General features: G+C 44.6%; 1 protein-coding gene across 3 annotated transcripts in view; it reads right to left on the minus strand.

Annotated features, from left to right (window-relative positions):
- Nucleotides 1–582: 582 nt before the first annotated feature.
- The window catches only part of Znf521 (zinc finger protein 521), a 288,933-nt gene continuing 273,394 nt past the window's right edge, over nt 583–16,121 (minus strand). For all 3 annotated transcript variants that reach the window (XM_026783544.1, XM_026783543.1, XM_005355779.2), the window contains one exon: nt 583–1,398. In XM_026783544.1, the coding sequence (XP_026639345.1) occupies nt 1,369–1,398 (30 nt within the window). In that variant the 3' untranslated portion in view covers nt 583–1,368. The remainder of the gene's footprint in view (nt 1,399–16,121) is intronic.

Genomic DNA, 16,121 nt, shown 5'->3' on the forward strand with positions numbered 1-16,121 from the left:
CCTCTCGGAGAGCCATCCATGGCTGTCAAAGGCTGATGACCAAGTTTCGTTACCTTCTCTGGCTGGGTGGTCCCAGGCCAGGAGATGAAGCCATTTGGAGAAGACTCCAGTGGGAGTTGGCGCCAGAGCCAGAACTAACAGCCCTCTGACTTGCTGCTCTGCGCTTTGTCTTCTGAACAATGCTGCTCCTTAAGTACACATAAGCCAAACAGCCGCGCAAATTGCCGCCATCCACCATGAGTTCAGATTTGCACAGCACGACACGAATTGGGCTGCAAATTATGCAGAAAACAGCCATCACATCCATCTGTGATGTCAGAGTCCTCAAGTACAATGTGACCTGGTAGAGTCTAAGACAGCTCGAGTAGGCTGGGTCTCATTTCCTCCCATGCAGCATGATGAATCTCCTCCCAGCTGACTTTGGCCCCGTGTGCAAAGGTTAAATATGATTGAGGCTATGCCTGGGATCTGCTCAGGAGCAGATTTTATATCCAGGGGTGCAGGCAATTAGATTTCTTTTTTTCTCTTTTTTTTAATGGTAAGAATAACTAGAGAAAGAAAACACACAAATACACTCATAGCTGATGGTAAACTGAATTTATTTCCTCTTGGAAAACAATTCCAGTAATCTCCAGGTTCAGACCGCAGAGTAAACATTGAGAACAGTAACATACAGGTTAGTTCAACCAATTCAAGAATTTGGCTGGGTGAAATCATTAAGGAAAATCTTGAACACTCAAAGCTTCAAATGTAGCCAGGAACAAAAAAAAAAATAACGAAAAATAAAACTTTGACAGTCTACATAACAACTATTGCATATATGGCGAGGCTACCTGTCACACTGCAAGGCTTACAAATATATATATGGGCCGTATCCAGACGTGGGGTTCTGTTCTGTGAGAATGTCTCTTCATGGTTCACGGGAATCTCGAGCAATAAAAAAGTCTTGGGTTTTAACTGTTGATATACCAAAAGAGAAATTCGAGGCTTAAGCGTAAGTAAAAGGAAGTCCAGCCAGAGTCACATGATAACAGTTCTTTTAAGTTTTTTCTTCCTTGAAACATTATCTCTTAAGCCATTTTGTTCACTTTGAAAATCTTGCCTGAATAGGGCCCAAGTCCACTTGTCTTTATAAGACCATTTTAGCATCGACGACATAATTACATGTGCAACACTATATACAAGGAGTCTATCTGGTGCTCAGAAGTTCCAACACATGAACATCCAACAGTTTGATAATACAAGTTGTATGATACAATACAATGCTTCTGAAGAATATACATTAACAATGTAAGTTTCGTGCAAAGAGTAAAACATGTTCCCTTTTTGTGCCGCAAAAGTCCTTCTCCTTGAGAGGCTGTACTTGAACTAACTGCTGTGTTGGGTCATCGTATGATTCTGTAGAGAGAAAAGAAAGAGGGAGAAGCTTCAGTGATATTCTTCCTATTGGAGTGAGCATAGGTAAGTGCTGTAGGTACCCAATGGTGTGGACTGTCATGTTTCTGCATAGGGATGAATGGATGCATTGATTCCATCCTGGACCAGTGAGGTTCAAACAGACTGCACTGTCTGGGCGCAGCACAGGCACACTGTTACCTTCACGGAGGTGAGGGAAAAGGCAGAGCCAGGAGTCTCTGGGAGGGGACGTGTTGGTAGTACCCCTCCTTTTCTCTGGGCCATGCCTCCTCCAGATACCCTCCCTCCCTGTACCACCTCTACCAATCAAAGCACAGCCCATGCTTCAATGCCCAGGGTACCACAGTTATGAGTTTCTTCACCTGTATATCATCCCCATTTTTGAAACATGCTTTACTCTAATCTCTCTTAGATGGTGAATATTGACAGCCGCAGCTGCTTTGTCCATCCTCAAATGCAGGTATTGAAGAATAGAATTACCTGGCTGATGACAATGATCAGAAAGCACATCCAGCACCCCTGTGAAGGTGTGTGGCATCTGTGGCCATGCAGGATGCTTTAACATCCCAGCAGCTTGCTTTCCCTCCCCTGCCCAGGGTGCTCATGTTTCTCCCAAGGCTCCTGGGCAGCATTCGATAGTCAGGTATTCCTCACACTAGGAACACTGGTAGGTCCTTTTTGGAGTGGGTAACTTCTTTCCAAATTGTGAGAGGTCACCTGGGACATGTGTCCAACTGGAGGAACTAAAGTGTGCAGGCATTCTCCAGCTGAAAGCACGGTGCTAAGGAGGGGCCAGTCTACCACAGAGGGTGGCCATGGGCCTCCAGGTTTTCAACGAAGAAGACTGAACTTTGGAAGTGGCCTAAGCTCCCCACTCAGACTTCCTCAAGCATTTCTGCCCCTCCTCACTCACACTTCACTCGCTCCTGATCAGAACTCCGAAGCCTAGCTTGATACATGACTGCTTCATGCTTACCCAACTTTAAGCGCATTTCAACTCTGACTTTCCAAAGCCCTCGGTCCTGCTTATGCTGCACTCATCTTCTTAGGCTTGCCTTTTGGCCTTCTGTTGGGAATTTAGATGTACCTTCATGCATTCCCATGTTCATGAAAATCTGTGGGATGCTGGTTCACAGCTTATTGCACTTAGTAGAGAGGACCTGACCAACTGGATAGATATGGGATATGGGACGAGGCATGGTTCCTGCCTTGAGCTCATCAACATTCTCCTGGCTTAAAGAGGAAAGACATGTGACCATGTAAAAATTCAGTGATGTGACCATGGATTTTCCTAGGTCTGCCTCGTCACCAGGGAAGGCGTTGAGCAGCTGGGGTGGTAAGCTGATGCTTTCACTGAGTCTGGAAACTGAGACTCCAGGAGGACACTGCGGGTTAAAGACAGCTAATGGTAAAGGCAATGAAGGAAGTGTGTGTGTGTGTGTGTGTGTGTGTGTGTGTGTGTGTGTGTGTTGGCCAAGATCTTCCAGAGGGTTCGGAAGCAAGAGTACTGCATGAAATAAGGATGAATGGTGGTTTTGGCAACATTATGAGGATTTTTTAAGCATCATTAAAATGTTCAGATTTGGTCTTAGAGGTGAAGAGTACCTGAGTCAGAACACTTTGTGAGATCTTTGCTGCCTTTAATATCCCTGAAGATGGCTACCCAGCCAATTGTGCAGAGGGATAAGCTGCATGACCAAGGGCTAGGTAGCTGGTACTTCCTGACTGGGGTTGGTATACCAGCAAGAGAGTGGGGAGCGATGGGAGGGGCCAGGGTTCCTTTCCCTGTTTCAGATTTAGCTTTCTGTTGATGGAAATGGACAGTGGGCCTAGGTCCCTTCCCACCATGATCATTGCTGTGTGATGACGGTCTTGACTGGGGAGTGAGCTTCTGGCACAGACCACACTAAGCTGAAGATATGGTGGAACACATCACTCGTGCCAAGGTGGCTTTATAGAAAACTCCCTTCCTCCGTTCTCTTCAAAGGATGACTTACTCTCTAGTACTATTGGCCTCAAAGTGCATTTAAGAGTAAACTATTTTTATGTCAGCTCTTTTGTCTGGGTATTGATTCTGAATATGTCTGGGAGGTGTTTTTCTGAAGGCATATTAAAAATACTGATGGGAACACAAAGCTTTCCTATTTTCTCAGAGATCAACACAGCTATGATTAGAGGTTTATAAGCATTAAAATGTTAAAACCCCAAACTACACTGCTTCTGTTGGTATCTTAAAGTCAAACATGGTTTCTGAGACAGGTCTGAACTAAAAGAAAAACAAAAAAAACTTATAAAGAATTATAAAATAATATAAACACAAGAAGCTAGGACACTAATAGCTAATGATGAGGTACTGGCAGCTGCTTTTTAGAGCTTTGATTTTTTTTGGAAATAATTTTTAAAACAATTAACTTATCTATATCATTTTATTTTTAAGTTTCCTCATGTGGCTTACCCATCTTATTTTTTTTTCTGTTTCTTCACAACAGACACAGGTACAGGTCTAGCTTTTTTTCTTAACAACCACACTAAATACTTACACATCTTTTTACATTTACATTTACACATCCATTCTATATATGTGGATATACTTTAACCACATTATTGGAGCACACTGAAGTCACTGATACCAAGGACTTAACACTTTGAAGGCTGAGAGAAGGAGATAAAACAATTTTATGAAGGGAACAAGAGCAGCCTTGGTAAACACAGCTTCTACCAGGCAAAGATCCATGGAATGTCCTCTCAAAAGAAACAGCGAAACAGCTGGTTCTACAGTGCAGAGACACCTGCACATGTGAACACCCTTCGCCTTTACTGCGATAGAACTGCAATCCTGCTGAGATATAGTGCCCAGCAAAAGAAACTTAGAGAAGAAAGGTTTGTTTTGGCTCACAGTCTGTGGATACAGTCTGTCACGGTAGCTGGGATGTGAACAGCCCGTCACAGCAGCCGGGATGTGAGGTGGCTGGTTATATTGCAACCAGAGTTAGGAGGCAGAGAGCATCAGACACTTGTGTTTAGCTTGTTTTCTCCTTTTTATTCCACCCAGGATCTCAGCCCGTGGAAAGGTGCTGCCAACAGTTAATGTGGGTCTTCTCATCTTAATTAACCTAGTCTAGATAATGCCTCATAAGCATGCACAGTAGCTAGCTTCATCTAGATAATCCTTCACAGGTGTGCCCAGCATTTGTGTCCCAGGTGATTCTAGGTCCTGAAAACTGACAATATATAGCATCATACTCATTTCCTGGTTTTCGCTCCAGCCCACTTAAGGGTCTCTTCCAGTCCTGGCTACACCCCACCCCCAGTGACAGCAATTCTCACAGTGGGAAGGAGGCATATTCCCAGAGGTCCATGGGAAATGGGCATATTTCTGTTGGGGAAGGGGAGGAGAATTCCAGATGTTCCCAAACCCTCTCAAGGGATTTCCGTGGAGTATCCCTGGGACATTCCTGCTTCTTGCACATGTGCCCTGTTCCAAACCCACTGAAAGAACAAATGGCCCGATGTAGAAGGAAGGACGGTGTGTGCATCTGAGCCACACATTCATCCAGTCATCTTGTAGGTGTGGGTGAGAACAGACACAAAGACACAGTCTCCAGATGTGGCCTTCAGATGTCAGAGAAGCCAGAGGAAATGGAAAATGGAGAGAGCAGAAGTGGGGAACAGAGAGGCAGCAGCAGAAGTGGGGAGCAGAGAGGCAGCACTATGGCTCATCGCTGCCCTGGCAGCGGACCACCGCACAGAGCCAGTACTGAGAGAGACGTCAAGGATACAGATGCTCAGGAGGAGAAAGCAGAAAGCACCATTGCCACCATCCCCCCCTCCCAGAACCTCTGGGGCAGAGCTCTGAGCTCTTTAGGTCTGAAGGAAACCACTTTGGTAGAACAAAGCAGTGGGTAATCTCACCAATTTTACACAGCAATTCACAGTCCCCAAAGCACTTTAATGCAATGACAGGTTATGAGAAAAAATATCTGTTCCAATGAAGGCAAAGTGTTTTACATAATCGAGAGGAACATCAGAGCGACATTGGTGGAGGTGGGGGGCGATGACAAAAAAGGAAGTGGAAGAGAGGAAAACTTGTGCAATCCCACAGAGAGCCATATTCTACTCTGCAAAAAGCCATCTCCTGGAGACCCCATGTCTAAGTAACTGAAAATTGAAAACCATTAATCCCAGTTATGAACAGTTGTTTTACACGAGGGGGGTTTGTGTTAAAAAAAAATCAAACCCACAACATACCTTCAAGCCTAAGACAAGATCTATGTAGGCTTGCTAATCTAACGGTGAGGTTCCAAGAACACTGTCCTCACTGTAAGGGGCCCAGTTTGGAAGGAGTTCTCTCTCTCTCTCTCTCTCTCTCTCTCTCTCTCCTGTAAATGTGAAATTAAACTGAGAAGCTAAAAAACAGATGAGGGCCTTAAAAATCCCCCTCCTAGCACTATGTATTTCTTTTTAACTGTGAGATGCCTTCCATTTTACAAGACTGGAATTCTCATTTTAGGCTTGGCACTCTAACAAATGATTAATTCAACTTCGTCCTTTGGAGGGCTGACCACATTTGCTGGTCAAACGGTTTAATCCTATTTTAAATGCACTCCAAGAAAAATATTTTTTTAAATAAAAATAAAAACCCATGATCCTCTGAAACTGTTCACCTTACAATTCTGAGGTGATCCAATTTTCCTCACATCTTGATGGCAATTTGAATTTCTTCATCTAGAACCATGATAAAAGTTAAGCTTCGAAAGGGGTACAGACAAGGATTCTACTTTCTCAGGATTAAAAAATTAGATTTCCACCCAAAAGTGAGTGGTACCCACAGATTATCTGGACTTTTCCAAATCTCTAGCAAACATGGCCCCTCTGTGCTTCGCTAACGCCATGGAAATGCTCCGTGGCCACAGTAGTCAAAGCAGCCCTGGGACGGGGCTGCGCAAAAAAAAAAAAAAAAAAAAAAAATCTGTTGATTCAAAGATGTAAACCTTTTTTTTTCTCTTTAAAGCATGACTTGTCTATTTATAACTGCTTCTGCCAAAACAAATATAGACAAGCTCGAGGAAGCAGGAGAGAGAGAGTCAGTGTGTTATTTTGAAAAGGAGTGAAGAGGGAGCAAGAAGACAAAAGGGGGGCGTTCCCTGCTAACCCACTGCGCCCCCAGTTTACACTGTGGCTAGACTCAGTTTGAATGAGGTGCTTCCAAACTGATGAAATCAGGGCCCCCAAACAAAGCAAGGCAGGAAAGAAAAAGCAGAGGAATATAAAGATTAAGTGTGCGGTCTTTCAACAGATGGTGGCAATGCTGCCGCAACATGTTGGCTCTTCCCTTTAGTTGAGGAACACAAACATCCGCAATCAATCTCCTCTGATTAACTAATTATATTACCCTTCCTTTTATCACTTGGGTTGGCCGTTTATCTGTAAACACAGAGGCTAATCAGTATGCTCTCATTTTCCTCAGAAGCACATCCCGGCTCACACTCGGCTGTGAGCTTTCTTTTCAAGGCTGTAAACCGAATTCTACATCGCTGTCCACCTTTAAGGGCCCCTGCTTTTTTTCATTATTTATTTATTTATTTTTAAACAAAAGCAATTGGTTTCCAACAGTCTGGATAATAAGTCTTTTTGACCTGCCTTCTTCTCTGACCCAGAAGGTCACCCCTGTGCTCGGGCACAGAGCTGACTTAAGAAATACCTCCAAGTCGTGCGTTTCATCTCTTGCCCACTCAAAATAGAGCTTCCTTTAAATGTGTCTGTACAGGGTCCCTGAAGGCCAAGGAGGCTTCCCTGTAGTGGGCAATGGAGGGACAGAAGCCTCTGCCTTTATTAATGAATGCAGGCCATTATGAGTCTGGCTGGCTCCTTCCCTGTTCCCAGAAGCATATACTGTACGTGACTTAAAATGCTAGAATATTGACACAAAGCGAGCTGGGCACCTCTAAGGAAAATTACTCCTTGGATATAATGTAGGCTCGTAACAGCTATTAGAGTACAAAATAAAACCCGCTGGGATCAGCCTGACATATACCGCATTCTACCTAGACCTCCAGCATTAGAAGAATTTCTTTCTGAAGGCATTCCAAGGACAGCATTTAACTGACTTTTGTAGCAATCTGCAACAGCGTTTTGGCTTAGAGCTTTTAGTACTAAATCTCTGGTTCAAATCAATATAAGTACTATATCTTCTACATTAATCAATACATTTGGTTCAATACATGTTCTATTAAATTATACTTTCTAATCAAGAGTTTTACATTTTTACCCTCTCTCTTTTTCATTCCCAACTTCTTCTCTGCTAGTAAAATGTTCTGAAAATGTACACAGGGAGTGATGACAGGGTGCTGGGCTATGGACCCTGGATGATGCGGAAAAATTAGTCACAAAGGCAAGGGGTGGCCCTCCAGCATTTTAATAAGGTCACAAGGAGAGGAATGTTAATAATGAAAAGCTTCAGAGTCCACACAACCAGGGAAGTTCTCCTATCTTCAGATGTGGAGGAACAGAATCCCCATAGCGCTGGGACAGCAGCAAGAATGTTCTAAGAACCGCACCAAAGACCTGAACCAACCCATGTTCCAGTCATACCGTTTGCACAGCAGCCGTCATGCACTTCCTGCCGGAAGGAATTTTGTACAATTTTGTTTCCACAGACCCTACCTGGGAAGCAACAGGAATATCTTTGTGGACACATACATTTTCATGAGATATGTTTGATGCATGTTCTTTTATGCAATATGCCTTATTTTCCCTTACTGGTTTGATGATCAAATAAAAAAGTAAAAATGACAGTCAATCTACACAAATAGCAGATTTCTTCTGATGAGGAAAGCTGACCTATGATTTTACAGGTGAAGAATTTCCTGGAACTCATCTACCGTAATACAGAGGTAGCATTTCTGACCCACCTATCCTGATCTGCATCTGGTCCCTCTTTAATGCCTCAGATTCTGCATTTCTGATCATGCTTGAAGTCACAGAATTGCCCTCTTTATTTATGTCATGTGAAACTGTCATCACTATGAACTTGCAGAGACACTGATGCATTTTCTTTTGACATTTAGCAATTGACATGGGCTTGAGCTGACATCTCAGAGCATTTTCTGGGTGACACTAAGATATATATTAAAACAAAAGTAAAATGGCATCACCAGAAAAGCACATGCTCTGACAGACAGAAAGGGACAGCCACACTAGAGTTTGTTCCCCTACAAAGAGAGAAATGTTTTATAAATTTCAGACTTTAGGCCAGTTTCTCAAACAGTTCTGGCATTGAAGTTTCTATCATCTTTTTCATAGGAAGAGAGCTAGAATTCTGGTAAAACTCACTGGCAGACACAGTTCTGGTTCTTCTTTGGATTTTAGTGTTAAGAGCCTAGAAAGATTGAGTTGTACTGATTCTCTAGCATGCAAGAGAGAGTGAGTTCATGAGCTGGTGCCCAGAAGTGTTCCAGGAAGTCAGAGTAAAACGTGGGAGGTGACGTATTACCTTTCTGACCGTTGTATGAAACAGATGCCATTCCTGCCCTAGAAAAAGAAAATCAGAGGATTCCAAAAAGAGTAGCATGGGCTTGCCTTACTACACGTTTCCCAAGCCCCAGCTTTGCAGACATTAGGAGATAGTTGTGGCTGCCTGGGCACTGCAGGAGGTGTGGTGGTCTTTAGGGTAACATGTGTCCTCAGACATCACCACATATCCTCTGGTGAGACAAATCACTTAGTCAGGAGCTGCTGCTTTATGGTATTTGGAAAACGTGAGCATAAATAAGCAAAAGTTTGGAGATAAGGAAAATCTAGCATGGATGAAGTTTAAGTTTTAACAGGAGAGAACTGGCCCATGGCAAAGGAAATGTAGAAATGTAGAAAGTTGGTCCAGATACCGTGAGGGGACTGTCATCTCTACAGTTCACACTTGAGAACCACACAATCACGTTACAAAAACAAACCCACAAAAAAGTTCCATAACGGTGTATGTTTATGACCTTGAGTTGGTCTGCACGCATAGCTAACCTTTGCTGGTGTCACCCACAGGCCACAGACTGGACATACCTTGCTGCAGTGTTGAGTAGCTGCCTCTAGGAGCCCTTATGGTTGACCTGTCTTTGACATGGGCTTACTGAGTTATGATCAAGTTGGAGGTTTTGATTTGTTTTTTTAATTGGAAATATATTGAGCTTGCCATGTTGTGCTAGGGTGTGCTACTCAGTCTATGAGACATGTCTGCACCTTACAAAAATAGTGTGTCCTACAAAGAGACACATAAATACCACACAGGACTGTACGGCATGGCTTTTAAAAACAATGTCATAGGATGGACGTGGGCAACTGTTCAGCAATTCCGCAAAGGGTCCTTTGAGATGTATTATAAGCGACACTCCTTGTGGGTGGAACCAAATCTTTCCAGAAACATTCACTCACTCAGCGATTTTCTCTCCATCCAAGCAGCAAGGACGGCCCACCTCAGGTCAAGGAAGCAACAATGCCCAGGGATGTTCGCACTGTTAATAGTGTCCACTGCGACTCAAGAATTAAGTTCTGAGAGTTACTATTCAGGGTGTGAAAATGAATGTCTACTTGGAAAGAACCCAAAGACTGCACAGCCACTTTGGTGGCCTTTGTTTACTGGCAGGAATTACTATATCTGGGTAGAATATAGCACAGATACCAGAGGTAGCACAGCCCCTTTGGTGGCCTATGTTTTTTGGCAGGAGTTATTGTAACTGGGTAGAATAGAGCACAGACACAAAAGCATAGCTTCCCAATTGGATGTCCGGTGGGCATCTCTGAAGAGATGAAGGATGTTCCCTGGACAGCGTCCATACCATCTGCCAAGAGAGACAGGGGTCATAGGGAACAGAGCAAGGACTCTCTGCCTTCTGTGAGGGGCTAAGTCAATTTCTTAGAGAATTTACACTTATCTGGTGCTGGAGGGGGTAAGGAGGGCAGGAACACAGGCGAAAGGGAGAGCCATGGGCAGGAGACAGATTTTGTAGACACCACAGGATCCTGTGCACTTAAGATCTATCAGGTCATGTAGACAGGCAGGCATCAGTTTGGAAAGAGCTGTGTTCAGCACATTATGATTTTTTTGTTTATTTTTAGAAAGGGTCTCGTGTAACTCAGGCTGCCCTCAAACTTATAACGTAGTTGAGGATGACAAACTGGTCTTCTTGCCTCTGCCTCCCTTACTTCATGAGGTCACATTTTGCTCTTTCTTTAAAACAAAACAAACAAATTGAACAAACAAGCAAGCAACATTTAACCAATCTAGAAAATTTCACAGTAGTTTATAATGTAGTAAGAATTACTAATTACCTGAGCCTTAGTTCAATGTGGGCCTTCAGAAGCAAAGGGGGGCGACTTCTACATTGGCGCACACAATGATCCCTAGTATTGCGACAATTATGCAGTATAGAGAAATAAAGGAGGCCACTTCAAAAGGGCAGCTTATGCTGCTGGGCTACACATGAGCAGTGCTAACAAGGAAACAGCTCTCTTTTCCAGGAAGACCTTGAAAAGAACGGCACAATTTCAGTTCTAACTGTTCCTCACACCAGAAAGGTTGGAAATTCTCCTCTTTGGATGGCGGAAGACACTGACGTCTTGGGGGTAAATGCATGCTTCCAAGTGTCAGTTCCCAAGTCCAATACCCAAAGCCCTGCAGAAGCCAGATGTGCCAGTGCGTGTCTGTCAGTGCAATGCTGGCTCAAACGAACAAAGCAGAGGGCAAGAACCATTTCCCTGGGTTACACTCTGAACCCCAAATATGCACTGTGGCATGGTGGTTTCTTTCTGTCTGTCTCTGTCTTTCTGTCTCTGTGTCACAACACAATAAAAAAATTTAAAAAAAGAAAAGAAAAGAAAATTTGCCCTTTGGAACGCACCACCGTTTGCATCGAAACTCACAGAAAGTTTCCGACTGGAAGAACAGGCCAAACGAAGTAAAGTGGCCACTGGGAGATAGGTTAAAAGGACAACGTTGATTTTTCTTTTTTACAGTCAATCAACAAACTGAGCTACCTGCTTACCTGCAAGGAATCAACAGGAAAATGCAATCATACTATACAAAGCAGAAAGGAGAGGGGCCAGGCCCTGATGATTCTGCCTCAGACCCGAAACTCCAGTCTCAGTGTATTGGGGGACAGAAGGCATAACAGACAAGGCCGTCTACTGTGATATTCAGGGATTAAGTCAGCTCTGCAGACAGATGTGTCCACGCACCAGTTGTTGCTAGGCCTTAGGTTTTTGTTTTTTTTTCCACTGTAATGTTTAATTTATCACACTGGAGCTTTCTAAACCAGAACATCTGTAAACAAGCTTAAGAATGACCTCCTTCCAATTCTACATCGGCGAACAGTGCCCCCTTCTTCGTGCTTTAATTTTAATACCTTAAAGATAAATAACTGCAAGAACGGGGAAGGGAGGACTCTCCTGACGTTAATGTGTTAATCCTGAGCGAATACAAATTTCCTTTCCGCCATGTTCTGCGGTGCATACCGCTGGCTCTCCCAGCTAAAGCTGGATCCAGGCATCTCCTTCCAGACAAACACAATTACACAAACTTCTGCTAAATATTAACAGACTTGGGTAGTAATTAGCAACAAATAATGGGTGCTCAGATTGATAACTGCTCAAAAATACTCTCTTCTAAGCATTACAGATATGAGGCTCCCACCCCCTCTTAGAGTCTGAATCCTGGAAGGATTGCCTTTTAATTTTTTAAAGAGGACTTAGTGAAATAAATCCTAGTCACTCTCCTTAGCTCAAGATCTGTGCTTTTGCATTTTTTTTGAGACAGGGTTTCTCTATATAGCCCTGGCTATCCTGGAACTCACTCTGTAGACCAGGCTGGCCTTAAACTCCTCGAGATCCACCTGCCTCTGCCTCCTGAAGGCTGAGATTAAAGGCATGCACCATCACTGCTGCAGGCTCAGTCAAGTTGGGCTGTTCTGTAGTCAGCTGCAACACTCCTCCTGCTCTGTTTGCATCACAGCTGTGTGAGGGTCCAATGAGATGCAGTTGGGAACTGAAGGGTGTGGGAGCCAGGCACTGATTTAAAAACTGTAAAACCTGACTGGCAGCCTTAGGATTTCAACTCTGGCCATCAGACTCAAAGGTCATCTGATTAGAATGGGAAAGGCACCCAGCACTGGTGATTTATATTCAAAGGGCAACGTTCGTGAGGAGAAGGAGCCGTGCCTCTTTCTGCCTTTCAACATGATAGGACTGGGTTCCCGTCAACTGAACTCCAATAATTATATAGATGGAATGTACTGAATTTGGAAGAAGCCCCCCCACTGCGCGCACGTGCGTGCGTGCGTCGTGCGTGCGTGCGTGCGTGCGTGTGTGTGTGTGTGTGTGTGTGTGTGTGTGAAGGGATATTAGGTGCTCTGCTTTTGAACTCTGCCCTATTCCTTTGGGCCAGTCTCTCACTGACCCAGGAGCATCCCATTCTTCTCAGCCAGACTGGCAGGCCCAGGAGCCCAGGTGATCCTCCAGTCTCCCCATCCCATAACTGGGCTTGCAAGTGTACAGGTATACAGCCAGCTTTCCATGGATGTGGAGCATCTGAACCCAGGACATCATGCTTGCACAGCAAATGCTCTTACCAGGAAGTCAGTTCCCAGCCACATTTGTTTTTAATTATCACACTGTCACACTCCCCAGGCATGAGTCAAACACACTAAAGATAACAGAAAACCTGTTGCCTACCATCATCAACCAAATAATTGTCTGCTAGGCCAAAATACAGCATCCTGGTTGATATCAAACAAGCGGTACTGAAGATGAGGCACACCCTGGGGTTGGGAGTGCCCGTGTGCTTTTCCATGCCCGAGCAAAGCTTTTGCTGTGCAGAGAACTGAGTTATATTCAGGCATGGGCTCCACAGTAAAAAGTCCCACTGATGGTGTAGATCTCTCTGCCCCTCTGGAACATTCTGAGATGGGGAATATAACTTGAGGAAACCCCTAAGGAAACGTGAGACTGTGAGAAAATTCTTTAAGAGCGCAAACATGTCATTGACCCAGGACAGTATTTGACTGTCTTGCACTTTAAATAAAACATTCTGGTTAGCAAGGTCTGCTTATTTCCCCCTGCTTGCCTGCCTTTCCGTGTATTTTTATATGCTGCACACAGCTTCAGGACCTCTTTCTCAAGTCTCCCTCGCTGTGTCTCCTGAACTCATCTCTGTTCAGCAGCAGCTCACACAGGCACCCAGAGCAGACATCAAGTGTGTCAGGGGCCCATGTCTGAGGACAACTTGGTGGAGCTGGTTCTCACCTTCCATCATGTGGATCCCGACGGATGGAACTCTGGTCATCAAGCGTGGCAGCCAGCACCGTTACTCACTGAGCTATCTGGCTGGCTCTGTCTCTCTCATTTTCTATGGAAGCCTATTGTGTTATGCTCATATCCTCGCTCCTGCACTCCATCTCAGGTATTTAAGGTCTTAAAATGACAGAAGTATCCCTCCACCAAGGAGACCTGTGTCTGCTTAGGAACCCCACAAGTGAGATCCCCACGGTCCCCCCACTTCTGGACACCTTTTCTGCTTAGGAACCCCACACGTGAGATCCCCACGGTCCCCCCACTTCTGGACACCTTTTCTGCTTAGGAACCCCACAAGTGAGATCCCCACGGTCCCCCCACTTCTGGACACCTTTTCTGCTTAGGAACCCCACAAGTGAGATCCCCACGGTCCCCCCACTTCTGGACACCTTTTCTGCTTTGCTTCTCGGTCTTCTCTTCGCGACAGTTTCCTCACCCCTCCGAGTCCTCTGAGCTAGCGGAGAGACGGCCCTTTAATCCCCCACACAGAGGTGTGCTGTAACTATGGAGAGAGCAATCTATACCCCTCACATCCTTATACAATTTGCTCCTCCAAGTTAATTTGAATTCATTACAATAAAGCGATATAATTAAAAACGGCACTCTTTAATGTGAAGCATTTAACATGATCCTGGAAGAACGACAGTCTCAACGAGCAGAGGGCCAGGCGGCAGGACGGTGCACGCTTAGGCAAATTCAAAGGTGAGCTGTAAACAGTACACAGAGCCACGCCACAGCGCATAAAGGGCCAGGCAACAGGAGGCCTCGTTCTAATCAGTCCTCAAAGGAGCCTGCCACACAGAAGTGGCACTTATTCTAATTTAAAGCCCTCGCGCTTGCTTCGCTGTTGCAAAATTTATAAAAGAATAACTTCATTAAACCGCCTGGTACTTCAAACACAAACGCAAACCAGCCATAGCACAGAAGGCGCTGGACAAGAGGAGAAGCAGACCCAGGGACTTGTGAGCCCAGGCACTGAAATAAAGTCTGTGCTGGGATGCTTCTCCGTCTGATGCTGGGGCTCCCCGTGCAACCTTCCTTCACCAAGGACTCGGGCCGCATGGCGTTTTACTTCTGTCAGGAGGCTGTTGTTCTTGCGAGCCTGCCTAATAACACTGAAAGTCACTGCAAGCAGTTGGGCAAGCTGTGTCACAAGCAGAAATACAGCTGGCAGTACACGAACACTGCTCAATGTTCCTTTCCCGGCCTGAGAGGGGACTGGGTCTCTACACTCCACTATTACAGCTTCCATTTACTTGGGTCTATATTTCAGACTTGCTTAAGCTGTTGCAAAACTAATGTTAAAAAAATTTCCCCTTAACCCTGGTACTGAAGAAGAAGAAAAAAAAGCAATAATAAGAGTTAAGGGGTAACAGATTTCTGCATCCATGCATGGTGCTGGAAAAAAAGGCACTAGCGTCCTAAGACGCACACGCTTAAGAAAGCCTCTTTTCTCTGCGAATCAGATACTCTAGGAAACACTACAGTGAAATATCTCCAGGCTGCATTCCACAACTACAAGGCAGCCTATGTTATAGCGGAACTGTCAGCAGATTTTGCAAAATCATGGATGTATATATGAAATGCAGTGTAAAGGCAAATCTCACCGCTTGTTGGAGCCTGCAACCTTTGAAACTGTGGAAGGGCACACAAGTCAGACCATAGCCTTGTCCTGAGAGTCCAATAATGAACGGCACCTCTCTTTTCCCGCTCAGTGTTAAACTGGTGCTAAATTTTGCTTCAAAGAGGATAGAGCATTCATAAAACCTCCAAATGACAGTCCATGGATAGATAAGAGGAACTGGCCTTGGGGAAAATACAACTTATACCTCTGCAAAGATCGTTAAAGAAAAGAAAAGAAAAAACAAACCCTCAAACAAAGACCAGCTCACTTCCTTTCAGAACTTTAGAGTGGACACCTGGGTCTTGGTCAGAAGCAAGACCTATTGTAGGAGACCCATGTCCGTAGGACCCATGGCTGTAGGACAGATGGATGTAAACACTTAGAGCTATCATCCATACATACGTGAGCTGTGAGTCAGACCACCTCTGGGAAAAGAAATCCTGGCACAAATTCTCCAGCTCCTCTCCATCCAAATAGCATGCGGGCATTCTCTTCATCCTCTCCACGAGTGAACCAGGGCGAGTCAGGTGGGGTGAGGGAGCTAATTCAATTACAGACAGCCTTTATTTTATAATAAAATATGGATTATTGATCTTGTGGAGCCATTGAGGCGTGATGAGGCAAATTTAGGGCCTGAAACCGTGAAGCTCTAAATTCACAGCCGTTTTATTCAGCGGTAGTTTGGAAAGCAGTAGACACAGTTTTCAGTTGTGGAAACCATCAAAACGAAACTCTAATAGCTAATTAA

The sequence above is a fragment of the Microtus ochrogaster genome, chromosome 18, assembly GCF_000317375.1.
Source record: "Microtus ochrogaster isolate Prairie Vole_2 chromosome 18, MicOch1.0, whole genome shotgun sequence".
In the NCBI taxonomy this organism is placed as follows: Eukaryota; Metazoa; Chordata; class Mammalia; order Rodentia; family Cricetidae; genus Microtus; species Microtus ochrogaster.